We start from the raw sequence: 22,133 nt of genomic DNA, 5'->3' as shown, positions 1-22,133 counted from the left end.
AGACTAATAGTGAGAGAGTTGCCCAAGGTCACCCAATGGGTTTTATGGCTGAGTGGGAATTTCAACCATGGTCTCCAGAGTGGTCGTCTAATGCTCAAACTACTATGCTACACTGGCTCTATGATACTGCAAATTTTATTTTTATTTCATACACGAAATACTTTCTCTCCAGAGTTTGGAGAGAATGTATTAAAAGAAACACCAGTATCAATTATTTGTTACATTTCTGAGTAAGGTTGAGGTAAGGGAATTACTTTTGGAGGAGGATGGGACAATCTCCAGAAATATTACTTCAATTGTTCAATAACAAGGACTCTTTATTATTTATGAAGCTGACCTAAATACAGGAGATGGCTAGGGTTGTTTTTTCCTGTTTGATTTTTAAATGGCGGAAGAACAAGGCTGTCTTGAATGAGGATCCCCCAACCACTTAGAACAATGCAGAATCCTTTCTGTTGCTGCTTCTCTTCCAATCCTGAATCTAAGCTGCTGTTCAAAAAAACCTGTAGGCAGTGCGGCTGCAAGACAATCACAATTCCTTCCTCTAAGATCGGTGTTCTCAAACTTTTTCAGCTGTGGAGCCCTTTTTGAAGCAAAAGTTTTTCATGAGCCTCAAGAAATGTTTATATATTATATTATAGATAATGTATATATATCAGGCATGGGCCTGGCCAGTAGCAGATGGATGGAGAGTGTTTGAATAAACTAATTCACACAGTGCCAAAAAATGGAAAGAAAGAAAGAACAATGAAATATTTCAAATGAAGAACAACAAAAACTTAACAGTATTTCAGTGGAAGATTACTGGGGCCATCCAGCCGAACCCTCTTCTGCCATGCAGGAAAAAAACAACCAAAGTACCCCTGGGGGCGCAGTGGGAAGGAAATAGGGTTTTGGAAACAAGGAAAGCAGGGCAGAGGGTCTGGGCGGCAAGGAAAAGGGTCTGGGCAGTGAGGGAGGCAGAGGAGAAACAATCTGTGCTCCAGGAGGACACTGCTGCTGCTATTTCCAGTAGCTCAAAACTTTAATTTCCCTGCATTTCTCGAGAGGAAGAAAGAGGAGGAAGTGGGAAGCAGCATGGCGCTGTGAAGCTCCTCACTATCACTCATGGACCCTCAAGAGCTCCGCAGAGAACAGTTTGAGAACTCCTTCTCTAAGGGCTGGAGCATCATATCACTGAGTAAATAAACCGGGATTTTTCGAGTCAGAACTCAGAAACACCAATGCATAGCATCTCAGTTTGTTCCAAATGGTATAGGAGGGCATTGTTCAATACAGGTTGAGCATCCCTTATCTGGAATACCAAAATTTGAAATTCTCCAAAAAATTATATGATTACAGGGTTGTTGCAGGTTTCTCAGGTTGTATGTTCATGTTCTAGAAGCATTCTCTCCGGATGTTTCGCCTGTGTCTGTGGCAAGCATTCTCAGAGGTTGTGAGGTTTGTTGGAAACTGGAAAATGGGCTTTATATATCTGTGGAAGGTCCAGGGTGGGAGAAAGGACTCTTCTCTGTTGGAGCTAGGTGTGAATGTTTCAGTTGGCCACCTTGATTAGCATTTGATGGCCTGACAGTTTTTAAGTGTGGTTTGTTACCGCCTGGGAAATTTCCTTGTTGAAAGGTGACCAGGTGTTCCTGATTGTTTCCTGGCTGGAGTTCCCCTGATATATAAACCCAATTTTCCAGTTTCCAACAAACCTCACAACCTATGAGGATGTTTGCCACAGATGCAGGCAAAACGTCAGGAGAGAATATTTTTAGAACATGGTCATACAACCCGAAAAATCTACAACAACCCAGTGATTCCAGCCATGAAAGCCTTCAACAATATATGAGTTTGAAAAACCCTTTCCCTGAATGCTATTCTGGGCATCATCCTGGATATGCAATCTTTCTTTCATCCTTAAAATGACCATGTGGGGTAGGTCAAGTTATGAGGCAGCAACTGACTTCCAACATTCTGTGAACACCTGAATATGGGATTTGAAGCCAGGCTTTCCAAGTTCTAATCAGTGGAGCACATGGCCACATCTTACCTACTGCATGTTGTTTTTGGTCCGTAAAAGGTATCCTTTATTTTTTTTGCTAAGATTATGCTGATAATTTAATGTGTAGGAAAGCTGACTTTGCTGGAAAAAAGTGAGCAGCAAATAGCTAAGGAAGTGGCCTTGGATTTTTTCTTTTTCATTCAATCCTTTTAAGCTATTCAAAAGGTATATGTGTAATAAAATGGGAAGGATTTTTCTGCTTCATTTAGCAGTAAGGGAGGTTACACATAAAGGTGGCATAATGAAATTCTTAATTTAGCAATTTACTTTAAAAAATCCAAAGCAATTTAATATCAGGCTCTTGCTGACTCCTTCTCATCCTGTGCCCACCTCCCAACCTCGTTCAATGGAGAGCGCTCTCGGGTCTTTTGTTGCTTCCCTCGTCTTTTTTGCTTGCTCTCTAGGGAGATTCTTTTGCTAAGCAAACCAATTTTGCTGTCACAAAAATAACACTTGATGACGAACCTCAATACAGTTTTAGACAACTAAGCAGCAGTTAAAATAGCACTGCTCTTGTTTTCCCTTGCTACTCTGTCAAAAAAGAGGAGGGGAAGGGTGCCGGGGAGGGGGGGGGGGAGCATGCAAATGTATGTATAACCACCAGCTTTTTTGTAAAGCTTACGGAAAATAGGTCAATCAAAAGTGAGAAAGGAAATGTGATTCTAATTTCCAAAGTATTCTGCTTTTCTACAGAGTTACTGAGATCAGGAGGGCCAATTCACATTTGCTATGAATCAAGAAGAGTGGGAGAAAAGCACAACAGAGTGTTAGTATTTGCTCACTGGGGAGAATTATCATTTTCTTGCAACCAAATTCTAGGATACTGTAAACGTGTGTTTGAGGGGAATACATAGCATGATTGGAGGGAGTTGGCCATAGAGTCACACTAAAGGACATAGAAATTCATAGAGATGACATTTTTGTCATATGTGTGACTACAGACTATAATCTTATTGGGACTAACAATGGGAATTATGATGATATATTTTCCCCTTCCTACTATTTCCTAACACTCAAGAAGGCTTTGAAATATTAAAACAACTATAGATAAAATAAAAAGATATGCAGACATTTTATTAGTTTGTCAAAGTCCATTAATTGGACAAAATAAAATTGTTTATGCAGTACAATGACCCAGCCACTTTACAAAATACCAGTTATATACAAAATATGTATATCGGTTTACAAAGATATCTATAAAAACATACAAAAGCATTTTAAAAATTCAATTGTAAAAAAAATCTGTGTCTGCAATCCAACATCACCTCAGTGTAACATAACTATTCACAGATAGAGACACACTATTTAAATCCTACATAGTGGTAATCCCCATACAGAAGAGCAACATTACATGCCAATGACTAGGTGCCATTGTAACTATGCCTCTCTATTAGTTGAATACTTCTGTTGTACAATACTGATTTTTTGGCCCCACATGCATAACTTGTTTACAAAATTCTGGCCTGTATACCGTATTTAAAATCATTACCAAATCACTAAAAAAGAGACAATAAAACTTGCTTGAGGCTTAAACAAATCAATGATCTGAGTCAGTATGAGCCTGGTTAGTGTACGCCAGCTTCATTTTTACTGGATAACACAATTGAACCCACAAACACCAGCACTTATACTGTCATCCACTCTAAGACAACAGTGTTGCCATTGTTATGCTCCGACATATACTACCAGAGTCCCAACATCTGTGATATGCAGGTTACTAACCAGCTTTGACCCAAGGTCAATGAAAACTATGCAAGCTCAAGGCATAGATCCCAAAAATGTCTTATTACTTCCTTCCCAACTGAAATGATAAATAAGGGGAAGGACAAAAATGAACTTTGGTGTGGTTCTGGGAGATTGCAAGCTGCTGATATAACAAAGATTTATGCCTTGAGGCAACACAATCCCAATGCAAAGCATTCGTACAGAACATCATAAAGAAGATTAATCTACTTTGCAGGGAGAAATATGTCATCACAAAAGTTTCTGGGAGAAGAGATGATATCTGGAGAAGGCTGCTGAGGGAATCCCTATATTGTAAGAATGACTCTGCTGCTGTGATTTTTAAAAGACCCCTGTGCTAGATTCAAGGGGAGCAAGGAGAGAAGAAGATAGCACAGACAGTCCCCGAGTTACAAACATCTGAAGCACAAATGATTCACAGTTAAGAACAGGGGTGAGATAACAGGAAGTGAGAAAATCTACCCCTCAAAAAGGGGAATTACTCCTGAAAAGTTATCACGGGGAAAAGGTGTCTCAGCTGAAGCTTTATCACCAATCCTTGTTTCCATAACAAGTCAATTTTTTCAAAATCATAGACAAAGTGCAGTGAAATCTTCTGAACAGGGGCACAGACCGCGAAACAAATTCCACAAGGGTGTTAACCCTTCCCTTTGCTATCCAAAGCTAAATGTGGTCATGTGCACATGCACATATATATGGTTGGACTTACACTATAAAAAGTACCTGTTCTGACTTACAAACAAATTCAATTTAAGAACAAGACTACGGAACCTATCTTGTTTGTAACTTGGGGGTTGTCTGTAGTTCATTCAGTAACATACTACTTCCATTACCATACTACTTCCAGTACCATTGAACTACAGGAGAACTTTCCCTTATAGTCTCCACCTTTCCTCCCAACTAGAAATATTCATTTCATTTCATTGTGGTAATAGCTTAGTTCTGCAGAACTGGCTGATGCAGCAGTTTGAGCATTGGACTATGACTCTGGAGAAGAGGATACAAAACTCTGCTTGCCATGGAAACCTATTGGATGACCTTGGCTTATCACAGCACACCAGGAAAGAAAAGGGTGATGTCAAGATGAAGCACTTTGATCTAAGGCTTAAGCTGAGAAGTAGTACAGTACAGCCACGCTATCTGTAGAGGGTAAATTCCCATACTTCATGTGGCTCTGCAAAACCATGGATAAAGCAAACCATATAGAAAAAAGGACTTTTGTCTTGTGAATGCCATAGAGTCATGTTGGAGGACTTCAAAAATGTCTAGAGAGTACATATTTTGTTGGATGTGGATAAACAAATTACAGATACTACCTCCATAGATATGGAGATCGTACTGTAATTCCAGCGTAACCCCAGACATTATTTGAATATGAGAGCGAGCTGAGGAGTTTTTGTGACTTTATGCTGATGCCTAAATAAAGGAAAGAGAAATTGGCCACCCTTTCAAATGTGTATTTTACTGCATAGGCAGGCAGGTGGAGGCCATTGTCACCCATGCAGAGTGACTACCTGTGAGTAGCAGCATTTTACTTCTACCACACAGTTTAATAAATAAGAGACCCTGAATAGTTGGCAGCTGTGGTTTGGAGCTTAGAACCACCAGAGAGCCAGCTGTAGAAAGTTTATTTATTTACTTCCTTTCTATACCACTTTTCTCACCCCGGGGGGGGGGGGGGGGTGTCAAAGTTTTATTTTTTGCCCATACACAAAAAGACTTTAAAAAGACCCAAAATTAAAAATGAAAACTAAATTGTAAACATTTAAAGTAAAATAAGAATCCAAACCAACTAAACTTGCGTCTTGCAGATTATTCTGCACATGGAAAGTTAGATGCAAAGGCAAAAGATGCCTTTTATGATTATGATGACGATGGAAGCATTTACTTGTGATAATGGTCTAGACCAGTTATGGCCAGAAGACTATTGGAGTACTGTGCTTGCTATTACACTTTTCCCCAGGATGCACAACAGTGCTGAAGAAAGACAAAATCTGCCAGCTCTGACCAATCAATTTGCCTTTCTTCCCTTGCAGTACTAGGTTCACTCCTGCCAAACTTGTCTACACTGGAGCAGTTATGCTGGCACAGAGCACAAAGCAGCAAATTCCAGGCAGGTTTGCCACATGTGTATTGAGTGTGAGTCTAACACCACAGTTGTTCAGCGGGAGCAATACATGCTTTGTTGACAGAACAACAAGGAGTATTTGTGAACCTGCCAAAGAGTATGTGCAGCATAGCTGGTGATCGAAGATTAGAAAACAACAGGGGGCTGCAAACAAGTGCCTTAAGGGATGTGTGCTGGTTAGGAATGTGTAATGGGGCTTTGAAAGTCTGTACACTGGATAAGATGTTGCAGGGTAAAGTTTATATCACTCATTACTGGTTTGCAAATGTAAATTCAAGTTTCCCAAAAGTAAGAAGCTCATATATAAAGTCTGTGATTTTTCACGAGTAAATCCACACCTTTTTCACTTGAGCCTTGAGCATGAACCATTTCATATTATTAGTTTAGCAACCTCAGAGTGGGGAATAGTCCTGTGGACAGTTTGTCAGACAGCAAATTTAATTGGCATTTTATGGCATTTTCCGTGTTTTATGACTTTTGAAAGAAAACAACTACTCATCAATAAAATGTCATAAAATACCAAAGCCACAGATCTGTGTCACACTCTGAGCACATGCTCAACATAGTTTTTTTCTAGCTAACCATGAACATAAAATACTAGGACAATAATTTTTAGAAAGTGAGCACTTGTCTCTGGACTAATGAAATCACCCACTAATACTACTCCCACCTACCAGGATGGAAAGGCTAGATGCAGAGCTAGATGTACATAATAGCTGGGTGAATATGATAAAGCATGAAGCTCAAAGATATAAGATGTTGTCTACGGTAACTGGTAGTGATTCTGCTTCGAAGTGAACCTAGCTGCTAAACTGGATCCATATAACCAAGAGTACATTTGCTATGAGACACAGTATGGTATGGTGGTTTAAGCACTGGACTATAACTCTGGAGACTAGGATTCAAATCCTCACTCAGCCATGAAAGCTTACTGGATGATCTTGGGTATGTCACACACTCTCAGACTCACAGGAAGGCAAGGGCATCTCCCCTCTAAACAAGTCTGGCCAAGGGCCCTATTCATGAAAAAAAACACAACAACTCCATGATACGTTTGCCTTAGGATTGCTGTACATCAGAAATGACTTGAAGGCAGATAAAAACACAACATTTGCCTAATGTCTCAAACATTTTGGATTGGGATTTGTCAAAATGGCTAATGAAAAGCCCCTAAAAATCTTCATTCTTGGAATCCAATGCAGCAAAAATTCAGACTTTTGTGGAACATATGCTTTAAAGTTTCACCAAATGTTTAAAAGATAAGCATCCTTGCACCAGAATAAAAACCTAAAGAATGCTATAAGAGGATTTAGTTGGCCAGATGCTAAGCAAGAGACAGCTACCATATTTCTCACATTTTAATGGGTGCTTTGGGAATTCTCAGCAGCACAGCATTCTAAAATTTTATTTTCATAGAAATACCAAAAATATAGGTGTTGACCATTCACACTGAAGTCATCTGAGATACCACACTTGACTTTTATTCATGAATACACAACCCTTCACATGAATCACATTACAGTCACCCCTTCACATTTGTGGGTTTAACTTTTGCTGAGTTGATTATTCAGGGATTTGATTAATATGTTCTCTGAGGAATCTCCAGGTTCTCCAGCACAACTCTATGGTCCACTTTGATCACTGGGAACTTCTGTTAGCTTATGCAAACAGGCAAATTATTTCTAAATCTGGTTTTACTTCAAACAGGGTTTTTTTTTTCTTGGAACCAGGTGGGCTCCTCTATGAAACTGTCAAGACAGTGGTGACTAGATATTTCAGCAACTAGACATACCACCTCATCATATGGGGTTAGATTCAGCAGTGAATGCCAATATAGAGCCAGGCAGCTCATACCATCCAATGTTGTGCTGGCTGCATGGATGAAGGAGGGCAGAACCAGCATACCGCCGCCACCTTGGCAACATGTGAGGTTTCCTGTGTTGCCATTACTTCAATCGGGAAAGCCACATGCTCCATGCCCACACCATACTTTCCTCTGTGTGAAAAACTGCCTGAGGAGCCCAGTGAAGCGGGGCATGTGGCCGCAATTTCCTGACTCCCAGCAGTGAACCTGAGCACCACCGAGAGCTGCTGCTGAAGGTATGATGAGGTCGATAGTTACTGGGGAACATTCACTTAGGAATTTTTTTGCACTTAGAATTTCTTTTTGTAGTCATCTCTGAAGTAAGAGAGTTTGTCTTAAGACCTAACAATTATTGTACAAGATGCTAACAACTGACTTGTTCTGTCTTCTAACAACATGTAGGAGAATTACTACTGTTCTTTCTCTCCTAATCTAAAAGTCTAAGGGTGCTTTATATTATTCCGATCAGGGAAAATAGGCAGTAGGAAATGCAATAAAAAAAAACACAACAACCATGAACTCTCAAGTTTTATATCTTAATTTACAACTCTTTGTCTGAGCCTTCAACAGTGACGGTGTACACTAATTAAAACAAATGAGAGGAACACAGGTAAAAAGCTTCATGCTTTGTCTGAGCTCTGAAAAATGAACATCAAATAACTGCTGGCTAAAAGGAAGAGAGGATGAATAGTGGGGGTGGATAATTCATACATTGCAATAAGAAGACACAAAGAAGTCCATCTATAGTCAAAGAAACTAGTCCACTACTTATTCTATTTAATCTTCATCCTGTATATTGGCCCTAGATCAGAATAAGAGCACATGCTTTGCAAGGAAAGTCCTCAGTTGGACACATGGCATCTTCAAGAAAGACGTGGAAAGGCTAATCTCACTGATTTCCAATCCTTGGCTCTCCAGGTGTTTTGGACTTCAGCTCCCATAATTCCTGACAATTGGCCAAGCTGGCTGGGGTTTCAGGGAATTGAAGTCCCAAACATCTGGAAAACAACAGGTTGGGACTATCTGAAATTCCTGGAGATCCACTAACAGTTACTGTAGACAACAGAGTTGGATAGAACAATAATTTGTATAGATTCCTAAATTCTGTGTCAAAATCTGACTGGGGCTGTCAAGTCAATTAACAGGTTCCCACCACCTTTGCAAAATGTAATCAAATACTTCCGCATACATTTTAATGGGCAGGAAGGATGTTAGAGCCAGAATCCTGCTGGGGATTCTGTATTCATAATCATCAATGGCATAAACAGTATGGTTCTGTGTAAGAAGAACTTCATATGCAAGCAATCCTTTGCAAGCATCTCTGTTTGGCTGGATAAAACCCATGCCTCCTTGTAAAAGTCTGCAGTTCCTCAGAGTTGTGCTGGCATAGTGTTAGGCCACAATGACTCTTGTACTGATCTCAATCCATGTTTCCTTTACATCACTTCCATTAACACCACCAAAAGACAAATAATTACTGTTAAAGTGCCAGGGGTGGGGTGGGGGGTGGAATCACTCATCCCTCTGTCTCCCAAACAATGGCCTCCCACTATCTGAATATATGATGTAAAACTTTCCAAATGGACAATAATGTTTATTTTTATATACTTCCACTTTATTTATATCTGAAAACTTTTCTTTTATTGTAAGTTTTTTGAAAAATAAAATATTATATTAATGTTACATCGCTGTTTATTATTCTTTATATTTTGAATTAGATATATAAGGGGGCACCAAAACCTTTTAAGTGCTTAAAATCATTAAAAGTCTTAATCCGGCCCTGGTCCTCATGAAGCCCCCAAGAAACTCTCAGCAGCCCACCAAAGCCTCCTACTTCCATTTTTTTTTTAAAAAAAATCTATATCTAGGTGATTTTTTGTCTGAATGTTGTGCAAAAAAAAATTCCTCTAGACACCTTAGAATGCATGAGAACATCCCACAGGACCCACACTAAATCCAGAAAATCATACTACCCCAAACACTTCTGTTTTCCTCTGTAGTTCTTTCTCAAAATGGAAGCAGGAAGTAATACAAAGGACCAATGGACCTCTGTGGTTGCATTTAGGAGTGTTTCATGGACATACCTAGAAATTCCAAAGATCGAACTGGGAAATATCTGCATACAAAGCATGTGCTCTACCACTGAGACACAGTCCCTCTCCAAAGAAGGTTTCATGTCAGAAAACTGACACAAAGAGATTTTCCTCCATTTTATCAGCTCCTGCCTCAAGCTGTCAAAGCAATGCAGACTGAAACATGATGCTGATCAGTATCTATGTTTTTGTTGGGGTGAAAATATCTATTGCCAGATATTCATTCACTGACAATTATCTACCATTTAACATCTTTCTCTACCTTTTAACATATTGCTAGACAAATTTCCTGTTATTAGTAGAATCTAGTATGTCAGCTCTTCAATAAAGTGTGGTATTAGAATCAGAGAGTTGGAAGAGTCCTTGTGAGTCATCCAGTCCAACCTCCTGCCAAGAAGCAGAATTGCATTCAAAGCACATGGCCATCCAGTCTCTGTTTAAAAACCTCCAAGGAAGGAACCTCCATCACACTCCAGGACAGAGAGTTCCACTGCTGAACAACTCTCACAGGTAGAAAGTTCTTCTTAATGTTCAGGTGGAGTCTCCTTTCCTGTAGTTTGAAGCCATTATTCCACATTCTTGTCTCCAGGGCAACAAGCTTGCTCCCTCCTCCCTATGACTTCCCCCACATATTTATACATGGCCATCATGTGTCCTTTCACCTTCTCTTCTTCAGGCTAAACATGCCCAGCTCTTTAAGTCGTTCCTCGCAGGGCTTGTTCTCCAGACCCTTGATTGTTTTAGTCTCCCTCCTCTGGACACATTCCAGCTTGTCAACATCTTCATTAAATTGCAGTGCCCTGAACTGGACACAGTATTCCAGGTGTGGTCTGACCAGGGCAGAATAGAGGGCTAGCATGACTTCCCTAGGCACTATATCTAGACACTATTAGAAAGAGAACATTTTTAAAGAACTTCTTCTAAGCAACACACTTTTTTCTTTCTTCTGTCTCTCAGCTTGCTACAGATGAGCCTAAGATGATAAGTGGAGCGAATTCGTGTGACTGGTAAACATGATGAAGGTTTTTTTGTTATTAAAAAACACTTAAAGTCATGGAATCTCCTTGCTGATTGTGAACAACACAAAAAGAAAGTGATGAAGTTGTCCGTTATACTCAAAACATCTCAAGCTGGTCTAAAGTGAACTGGGCTCTAAATCTACACCTCTCAAGGCAACTGATTTCCTTTCTCCATCATTCAGGAATTTGAGACTTTGCCTTTGTGTAACTTTTATACCTTTCAACAGGAGGTTTATATTCTGTGTTGAAGCCGCATACCGTATATTATAATCTGCACAGTTGGATTTCAGAAATCTGTTTAAGTCTACCCCTAGGAATAGTGTGAAATTATTTTTACTGTGCAGGAATATACCACACTGATGTGAAATGAAGAAAAGGCACATGCTGTTCACATATAAATGCAGTGCATGCCATAGCAGGCATGGGAGGACAAGATGATAGCTTTCCTCTCAGACATGGCAAGGTTCAATTTAAGGTGTGCCATACTTCAAGAACATCAAGAAACAATGGTGACAAAATTGCCTTAAAGCTAACTTTCTTCAGCCTCTCATCTTTAGCTTTCAGGCTGCTCTAAATTGTGCTGACTGGAATGATTTAATGTGAATGACTGTTCTGGAATGAAAAATAGCATTCAGTTCTGTTTCTTTCTGTGCCTCTTAAAGAGAGGCAGAGATGGTTAAACAGCTATTTCAAACAAGTAGGACTTGAGAGCCACCCAGGGCAGAAAGGAAGCCATTCAGTTCCCATGCCATCTGCTGGAAGTGGCCCCAACTCAGGGGGAAAGTTGTTATTTATTATATATTACTAGAAAAACTACTTTTTGTAGGCTCAAAGTACTTTTGCAATGAATTATGAGCACAATCAAATAAACCACACAAATAAATAAAAAGAAGAGTGACCCTTAGCAGAAACCTGCTTCCTTTTTTATATTCTTTGGAAAATAGCTCTTGTCCTTTAAATTCACCATGGAAAAATAGCTCAAGCTGTTTGGTGAAAGGCTATATTCTGCTGAAATCTTTCATTTCCAATGTGAGACACTTTCTGACTAGAAAGAAAGCATGTTTAAGGGAAAAACACCCTTGGTTACATCAGATCATAAATTATTCCCCTACAAACCAAGGGGACAAATTAATCATGGCTAACTGTAGCTTTATGATTTCAACTGCAATAAATTATCATAAACTTGATTTTGATCCAGCCAACTGATGTTGAATTTCCCTTTGACCCAGCACAAACTGTGTAGGTAAGCAAGTGTTTATGAAGTATTTCACTTTAGGTATTCATTAATTCAAATATTATATGAAGAGGGATCAGGGCAAGATACTGACAACAACAAAAACAGTTAAAAATTACAAATTGACTAGCACAAACTTCACAACCTTCATGAACTTCGGTCTCCAAAATGCCATAGAATACCAAAAGTTTTATTAATCGGCTTAATTTTTGTTTTTCACTGACATGAAGCCAATGTCAGTGCCAGTTGGGACTGTAAATTAGAATCATAGAGTTGGAAGAGACCCCCATGAACCATCCAGTCCAACCCCCTGCCAAGAAGTAGGAAAATAGCATTCAAAGCACCCCCAACAGATGGCCATCCAGCCTCTCTTTAAAAGCTTCCAAAGAAGGAGCCTCTACAACACTCTAGGGCAGAGAGTTCAACTGATGAACAGCTCTCAGTTAGAAAGTTCTTCCTAATGTTCAGATGGGATCTCCTTTCTTGTAGTTTGAAGCCATTGTTCCATGTCCTAGTGGATTGCTGTCCTAGGGCAGCAGAAAACAGTCATGCTCCCTCCTCCCTATGACTTCCTCTCACATATGTATACATAGGTGTGGTCTAACCAAGGCGGAATAGAGGGGTACTGTGACTTCCCTGTGAATGTGAAAGACAACTCTACCCTAAGACAACTCTACCATAAATGGTTTTTTAAGCATTATTTGTCCAGAGGGAGTTTACCTTCCTCTGGGACTAAGAGCCTCATCACACTAGAATATGGATCCACTTTAAATCTAGTTTCTGCCTCCTGCAGAATTCTGGGGTTTGTAGTTTAGTGAGACACAGAACCTGTCTGGCTGAGCAGTTGAAAGGCCCCTCCCTAAACTACAAACTCCAGAATTCTGCACGAGACAGAAACTGGGTTTAAAGTGGATCAATGCTCTAGTGTAATAAGTAACCCAACATCACTCACTAGGTCTCTATGGCCAGGCGGGGATTCATAGCTTGGTCTTCTAGAGTCCTAGATCAACATTCAAATCACTCTGGAAAACCAGTTCTATGTCCAACCAGTTCTATGTGCTATTTATTATTAGTTCTTTCACATTATGCTTCTCTTACAACCCCAGATGAACATAGTTAGCCATTTTCAGCACACTGTTCACAGTAATTGCATGGGGTGGCAACAGATATATATATATATATATATATATATATATATATATATATATATATTTTCAATGTTAGAAATATGTTAACATACAAAATGCACTAAAAATTAGAGAGCAGAATACAGGATGCCAGTAGAGAATAGGTAGACTATAGCTTTATACTTACACTGAGTAGGAGGCACTTGTTTTCTTTGATGGCTCCTATGCACCCCACAAAACCAATGATCATTACAAAAGTCCCCGTGATGATCAGCAAGTTGGCAGCTGACAGTGAAGGGAAGGAAGAGGACAGGGTGGCAAAGTTCCCTTGAGTGACGGCTAGCCATATGCCGACTCCAAGGATCCCACAGCCTCCCAGCTAGGAAAAAAAGAGAAATAAGATGATTTAGTAAAACAGCCAAGAAAACTACCATTCCATTACTACTACCTCCTCCTCCTCCTCCTCCTCCTCATAATCATCATCATCATAATCTGTAATATCCAGGAAAATCTCCAGAAAACTGTATTTCTCAAAATAATTAATACTTTTGTTCAGCAACATTGCATAATGTACATAACTCAGCAGAGGTTTTCCACGTAGAAGTGGTGCACAGTTGTGCTGAGTACATTTGACACAAATGCGGTAAGACGGTGTCTCTGATCCCTTAAGACACCATTGGGGAAGAAGGAGCAAAAAGTACAGATGTCTGTGATCTCCTCTCCACAGGAACAAAAGCTGAAGCAATTTTGGACCAGCCTCACAGAGAGCCTGCCGCACAGTTGGGATTGGGAATCATGTTCATAGATTTCAGCAGAATGCCTTTGGTCAAGCTGACATTTTTCTCTTGATGGATATACATGCAGAGTGAGCTAATGAAGTCTGGCTGAAGTATCTGGGCAGAAAGCAATCCACAAAATAATTTAGGCAGTTTAGATATTTATGATGGGGAGTCAGTATTAGCCATAACCCATTTCCCCACTCCTGGTAAACTTCAGGCGTATTTCCTCCATCTCTAGTGATGGCAGGTGGCTCATGTGCCGGTGGGAGATCTCAATCATTTCTGGATTTAAATCTGAACTTTAAAGGCACTCTCTAAGATGCCAAATCTACTTCAGGTATAAGAGGAACTTAGAAAGCTCAATTCAGGCTTGAACCTGAAACTGATTCACTTTCCCACTGAAGTGGAGAGCATATCAGCCACTGACCATCTAATCTTCCATGATAGCTGTGTCTGTGAGAAGAAGGGCTGTGTAAGTCTTGCTTGCACTGCTCTTACTTGGTGTTTAAAGTACACAGTAGCTGTTTACCTTGCACTGTAGATAACCCATCCCAGAAATAAGGTGTCAAGACAGGAAGTGCTGCCAGAGTTTGCTTTCCCAATCTCAAATGAGTAAAAGCTGAGAAAACCCAGGGATAATAGGGACCATATGGAGTAGCTGGCTAGTTGTAGCACAACCAAACAAAAACCATGGAAGCCAGTGCACAGTTTCAAGGTGGCAAGTATTCCAGGCATTATAATCCCTATCTAGTAGTTTGAACAGTAAAAGCAGAGAGCAAATGTTAATAACCCAAAGGCTGTGATTGCTATACAAACAAGCAGTCTTTGCCCCCAGAACATTCTATGAATCAGGAAAAACTAATGATAGAATTGATTCATAGCAACTAGGTATCTCATTACATCGCGGTCAGTAACCCAGGAGATAGGAGGGAGATTTGCCATGGATCATGGTGAATCCAGTGGAGCGAGTGAGGAACCCGTTGTCCCACACCCCACATCACCCCTTATTTCAGCCCATGGGGGGAAACATTGCTGCTCAGCTTCCCCCTGCTCTTCTCTATGGAATATGGGAAGCCTCCTGTGTTCCTAATGCTGACTCTTACGAGAGTTTGATCTCACTTCAGCCATGGAGTCCTGTTGGAAGTAGATCTACATCGTGTGATGGAATTCAGCATGCTCTGTAACCTGAAGTGAGGTCAAACTGTCTTATGCCTGTGTAATGAGGTTGTATATTGTAATATATAAGGGCCTAAATATCCTAATGGCACCAGATCCTGTCTGATCTTGGAATCCAAACAGAATCAGCCCTGGTTCATATTTGGATGGAAGACCACAATTGAATGCTGTGTCTATTTCTGAGGAAGGAACTGGCAAAACCATCTCTGAGTCCTCCTTGCCCAATAAAAAGCTATGAAATCCACGAGGCTGTCATAAATTGACAGGCAACATACACATATTCCCCAATACTCTTTCTCTATCTTCAAACAATAGAAACAAAGAACTGTGGTATAATCAACAAATAGCAGTAACTAATATCAGCTGCAGACTACAGGCCATCACAGTGTTCTGTTGAATAGATGACATACCTAAACATGACAGATTGTATGCATTTCCTAATTATATTGTAATACAACTAAACAGGTCTGCCTGTGAACAATGCTGCAAAACATCTTGAGAAGGGAAGAATTATGAAGGCGGAAAGCAATTTGAACTTTGAAGCAGACACTGATATGCAGCAGCCAAAATAAAAGTTCTTTTTACTATTGTCTGCCAGTCATCTATTTTAATGTTTTCTGCCTGACATCTATGTACCTGTGATTTATGGATAATTGTACTTGGTTATTCATATGATGTGCCCCACCCTCCCTAGTTCCCCACCATCCCTTGTTTATGGTGCCAAATACTTCACGGAAGAGTGTTAAGATGGTGATGCTTGACAGTTTTCAGAGCTAGCTGCTGTGACAAATAAAACAAAAACAAAACTACTAACATAGCTGTTTTTGATAGCTTTACTGTTTTCCAAAGGCCCTCAAATTGTCGCAGAGATGGAAGGCACTCATGCTGAAACAAAAGAGTGACGAGCAAGTGAGCGAGCAAGAGACAGAGAGAGGGAGAGAGGGAGAGAGAGAGAGAGAGAGAGAGAGAGAGAGAGAGACTGGGGATGGCATGATATATTAGCAAGTAAGTACCAAGCCTGTATTGATTTTGCAGGAAACATGTGAAGCAAGCCCTGTTTATCAAATATGACACCTTCAGCTAGCCCCCTGATGATCGCAACATTTATCCCACCTTGAATTAAAATGCAGCCTGGTCTGAATGCTGGTACTGAGTAATTATTTTTGACACCTTCTCCATCCTCCACAATTACAACAGATACACAGCCTCACTCCCTCATCTGTATTTTCTGGCTCACCCATAGTTAGATAAAATACCAAGGATATTCATGTGAACAAAGTCAATCTTAATGACCATGAATTGCCTTGAGGATAGCTGTTAGCTTCCATGACAGTGAGTGAATTACATTGGGCAAATCCTCTCTAGGTTTTAGTCCAAACCTCACAGTACTTCTCCAAAGTGCTGAACCTATGTGGGGTAGGGGAAGAAATGTAGGATTTTTTGATAGTCTCTTTGAAGCCTGAGGTAAAACACAGAGTAGATTCCCTGCCCCTCTGACAAGGAAAGCACCAGCTGTCAGGGCAAGATGAATGAAGACCTTGATATTACAGAGTGAATTGTTTTCTGACAAACATACTTGCAGGTGTGGACAACAAGCATATACAGCTTTTCTTCTGTCATCCTCACATGCAGGAATGAATCATTTCTCCAGTCCCATCCAGCCACAATTTGGGTTTGCTTGTACAAAAACACACAGAATTTTTCTGCAAAGAAAACATGTTGTAATAATTTTCTCTCTTAGATTTTCAAATCTTAATGTATCTTTAATGAAAGGATACATTTGGGCTTTTTTAGCTGGGGGGGGGGATAGTAAGGAGGCAAGACATGATAGAGGTGTAAAAAATAAGCATAGTATGAAAACTCTGGAGCAAAGTAAGCTCTTGTCTGTTCCTCATTATACTAGAACCCAGAGAACTCATCAAGCTAAATAGAAGATGATTAAGAACAAAAGAAGTACTTCTTTATACAGGACATAGGTCAACTAAGAAATTTGGTACAGCTAACAACCAGAACAGCTTTAAAGGGGATTAAGCAAGCTCAAGGACAATAAACCAGTGTGTAGCCACTATACTTACATGTAGTCTCCAATATCTACAGATATTCCTAAGGATACTTGAGCTAGAAGGGAAGTGTTGTGCCCATGTTGTACCTGTGGGCATTCCACAAAAAATCTATTTGACCACTATGCAATCAGAATGCAAGATAATATTGACTTTTGGTCTGATCCAGTAGAGAGTTTACAATGTTCTTATATACAGTTTTATATTTCAGTTTATTCATTTTTAAATCAGTGATGCTAGATTTTGTAGACTGTAATTCTCTCAGATGTTACTCAGCAAAGTGGAATAAATTGACCCGTTAAGATTTGAAAGGGTGAGATGTTCCCCAGGCACTATGTACACGCCCCATTCATGTGCTTGGAGCCTTATAATACCAAACATTTGAATGTTTAGTGCAGTGGTTCTCAACCTTTATTTATTTATTTATTTATTTATTTGCTTTACTTCTATACCGCCTTTCTCAGCCAAAATGGCGACTCAAGGCGGTTTACATAGTAAAGATCAACACAATAACAACAAGAAGGCAGTTAAAAAACACATTATACAAAACATCAGGTCAAACAATCATAATCCTAGATATATGCCTCAGCAAACAAGTCAGAATCAGAATCCGTAATCATAATCCCTTATACCAATTCCTGTGATCAATTGTACCGTATTACTGTATTTCATTGCATTATTTAGCCAAACGCTTGTTCGTAAAGCCAAGTCTTGACCTTCCTCCGGAATGCCAGCAGTGAAGGCATTCCTGTCTGATGTCCACAGGTAGGGCGTTCCATAGCCGAGGGGCCACCACCGAGAAGGCCCTGTCTCTCGTCCCCGCCAACCGCGCCTGCGATGCGGGCGGGACCGAGAGCAGGGCCTCCCCAGACGATCTTAATGTCCTGGTCGGTTCATAGGAGGAGATGCGTTTGGAGAGGTAGGTAGGGCCAGAACCATTTAGGGCTTTATAGGCTAAAGCCAGCACCTTGAATTGTGCCCGGTAGCAGATTGGCAGCCAGTGGAGCTGGCGCAACAGAGGAGTGGTGTGCTCCCTGAGTGCCGCTCCTGTTAGCAGCCTGGCTGCCGAACGTTGGACCATTTGAAGCTTCCGAACAGTCTTCAAGGGCAACCCCACGTAGAGAGCGTTGCAGTAGTCTAAGCGGGATGTAACCAGGGCGTGGACTACCGTGGCCAAGTCAGACTTCCCAAGGTACGGTCGCAGCTGGCGCACGAGTTTTAACTGTGCGAATGCTCCCCTTGTCACCACCGAAACCTGGGGTTCCAGGCTCAGCGATGAGTCCAGGGTCACACCCAAGCTGCGAACCTGTGTCTTCAGGGGGAGTGCGACCCCATCCAACACAGGCTGTAACCCTATACCCTGTTCAGCCTTGCGACTGACCAGGAGTACCTCTGTCTTGTCTGGATTCAATTTCAATTTGTTCGCCCTCATCCAGACCGTCACAGCGGCCAAGCACCGGTTCAGGACCTCAACAGCCTCCTTAGTAGCAGGTGGAAAGGAGTGACAGAGTTGGACATCATCTGCGTACAGATGACACCACACTCCGAAACTCCGGATGATCTCACCCAGCAGCTTCATGTAGATGTTGAACAACATGGGGGACAGTATTGAGCCCTGAGGAACCCCACAAGACAACGGTTGTGGGGTTGAACAGGTGTCCCCCAGTAACACCTTCTGAGATCGGCCCTCTAGGAATTACCGGAGCCACTGCAGAACAGTACCTCCGAGACCCATCCCCACGAGGCGTCCCAGAAGGATACCGTGGTCGACGGTATCGAAGGCCGCTGAGAGGTCCAGCAGCACCAACAGGGACACACTCCCCATGTCGAGCTCCCGGCGCAGATCATCCACTAAGGCGACCAAGGCTGTCTCGGTACCATGTCCCGGCCTAAAGCCAGACTGTGCCGGATCTAGATAATCCGTGTCTACCAAGAATACCTGGAGTTGTGAGGCCACCACACGTTCCAAGACTTTGCCCACAAAGGGGAGATTGGAAACTGGCCGATAGTTGTTGAATTGAGTGGGGTCCAGTGATGGTTTTTTCAACAGCGGTTTTATTATAGCTTGTTTTAAGCTCGCTGGAATAATGCCTTCCCGAAGGGAGGCATTAACCACCACCTTCACCCACTTGGCCAATCCCCCTCTGGCTTCCTTTACAAGCCAGGATGGACAGGGGTCCAGGATACATGTGGTAGGCCTCATTCCTCCAAGTATCTTGTCCACATCCTCAGGCTTCACCAATTGAAATGAATCCAATAAAACCAGACAAGCAGATGCTCCAGCTACATCCTCATCTACTGCCGTTAATATGGTGTCCAGACCAGAACGGATCAAAGCGACTTTGTCTGCAAAGAACTGAGCAAAAGCATCACAGCGGGCTGCCGGGTTGTCAGGGCTCCCGTCTTGGGGGACGGGATTTAAAAGGCCTCTGACAACTCGAAACAGCTCAGCCGGATGGTTCTTTGCAGACGCAATAGTGGCCGCGAAGAAAGATTTCTTCACGGCCTTTATTGCCGTGGCACATGCCCTTAAAAAGGACACAAACCGTGTTCGGTTTGGCTCACTCGGATCTGAATGCCACACGCTCTCTAGTTCCCTCTTCTTTCACTTCATCACTGCCAACTCCTCGTTAAACCAAGGAGCTGGTTTAGCTCGGTTACTCGAGAGGGGACGTTCTGGAGCGATCGTGTCTATTGCCCTAGTCATCTCCCTGTTCCAGAGAGAGACCAGGGCATCAACAGAATTACCAACCGAGGCGGCGGGAAACTCCCCAAGAGCCGTCAGGAATCCATTCGGATCCATAAGCCTCTTGGGGCGGACCAACTTAATGGGTCCCCCACCTCTGCAGAGGTTAGGAGGTACAGTAAGTCTAAATTTGACCAGATGGTGGTCGGTCCATGGCAACTGAGAGATGGACAACTCCTCAACACCGCCACCTAGCTCCCATCCCTGACAGAAAACCATATCCAATGTGTGTCCAGCACAGTGGGTGGGGCCAGATACCCGTTGGGACAGCCCCATGGTTGCCATGGAAGACATGAAGTCCTGAGCTGCTCCTACTAGGGTAGTCTCGGCGTGTACATTGAAGTCCCCCAGCACAAGGAGCCGTTGGGACTCCAATGCCAGGCTCGAGACCACCCCTGCTAGCTCAGGTAGGGAGACCGTAGTGCAGCGAGGTGGGCGGTACACTAACAGAATCCCTATTCTGTCCCGGTCACCCACCCTCAGGTGGACACATTCAAAATTAGTTGACTGTGGGATGGGGCCTCTGGTCAGAGGGATTGTATTTTTATAGACCACTGCAACTCCGCCTCCCCGCCCTCCGGGTCTCGACTGGTGCTGCACAGAGAACCCTGGTGGACAAAGCTGGGTCAAATTTACTCCTCCAGCTTCGTCCAACCAGGTCTCTGTGATGCACGCCAGATCTGCCCGTTCATCCAAAATTACATCTTAGATGAAAGATATACCTTTCTAATGCCGTGACCCTTAAATATAGTTCTTCTTGTTGTGGTGATTCCCAATCATAAAATTATTTTGTTGCCATTTATAACTGTAATTTTACTGCTGTTATGAATCATAATGTAAATATCTGATATGCAGGATGTGTTTTCATTGTTACAAATTGAACATATTAAAGCATAATGATTAATCACAAAGATAATATGTCTGGGGGAGTATGGACAATGGATGATGGGATTTGCAGTACCTTCAACTGATTCAGCTCTGACTTCCACAGATGTCTGAGACCCCCATAAATTACAGTCCTGGGCCAAACTTGGCATACAGAACTCCCATGGCCAACAGAAAATACTGGACACCTTTGGGAAAAATAGACCCAGACTTTTGGGAGTTGCAGGACCCTGTGAGGAGAGCTTTTCACACGGTTCGTGTCACCGCCAAGCCCAGTGAAGAGTGAGAGTCAGTCAACCTAGGCTCTAAGACAGGGCCTGGGCCCTGTGGGGAGCCTCTTGCCTGGCTCGTGCCACTGGCAGCCATTCTGATGAGGCAGAGGGGATAGGGCCAAAGGAGGCAGTCTCGCAACCTCTCCTAAATGGCCAATTGACCCCCTCCGGTTTAGTGCAATAAGGAAACATGGCTGAAGGTATTCGATGAAATGGAGAGCATTTATAAAAACAACTAATTCTGTGCTCCTGCATGTTTTCTCAACAAGCAAAGGAAAGCCAAAACAGATAGGTCATGATATCAAGATGCAATGCTTTAAGATGATAGGATTTTTAAAAACATTTTGTAAACTCCAGTGCACTTCCTTTCAAATTCAAAGCTTGTCAAATGCCTATCAATATCACACTCAAATGTGCACTGAATGCCAAAATAGAGATAGGGAAGGGCCTCCAGGCTCCATTTAGACAGGGAACAGAGAAAGCATCCTTCCTCCCATTTTTTTTTTTTTGCAATTGCCTGTTCTCTTGAGTCTGCAGTCCTCTTCCTTTGTGGAGGTTCACATTCCCTTCTTTGCCCCTTCTTATTCTGTTGTGTGGGAGTTGGTGATGGCTGTATCAGCAGGGAGGTCAGATATAATCCCTTTTCTGTCCTTGCCTTATGACCTCATCAGACAGGACACTGGAATCACCATGCACTGTGGTGACTCCGACACTGCCCATCAGGGGGCATGGTAAATACATTGCCCTATCCCATGGGGAGGAGTTTTGGCCACTCGGCTTCTTCCATTGATCTCAATTAAACACAGGAAGCTTTCTGTGTCGCCACAGTGGCAGCATACATGGGTTTACCTTCCCTTTGACAATAGAGTCCCAATGGAAGTGGCTTTACATCATGGGATGGAGGCCAGTGGGCTCCATCACAAAAGGGAAGGTCAACTGGTCGATGCTGCTGAAAGCATC

At 42.0% G+C, this 22,133-nt stretch overlaps 1 protein-coding gene across 6 annotated transcripts in view; it reads right to left on the bottom strand.

The window, feature by feature from the left end:
• Window positions 1-22,133, bottom strand: part of TSPAN4 (tetraspanin 4) — a 753,539-nt gene that overhangs the window by 75,778 nt on the left and 655,628 nt on the right. For all 6 annotated transcript variants that reach the window (XM_060769140.2, XM_067462592.1, XM_060769125.2 and 3 more), the window contains one exon: window positions 13,443-13,634. In XM_060769140.2, the coding sequence (XP_060625123.2) occupies window positions 13,443-13,634 (192 nt within the window). The remainder of the gene's footprint in view (window positions 1-13,442; window positions 13,635-22,133) is intronic.

This window comes from Anolis sagrei, chromosome 1 (assembly GCF_037176765.1).
Source record: "Anolis sagrei isolate rAnoSag1 chromosome 1, rAnoSag1.mat, whole genome shotgun sequence".
NCBI lineage: Eukaryota > Metazoa > Chordata > Lepidosauria > Squamata > Dactyloidae > Anolis > Anolis sagrei.
Note: the sequence above shows the minus strand (reverse complement) of the source record. Positions and strands in the feature narration are given on the sequence as shown.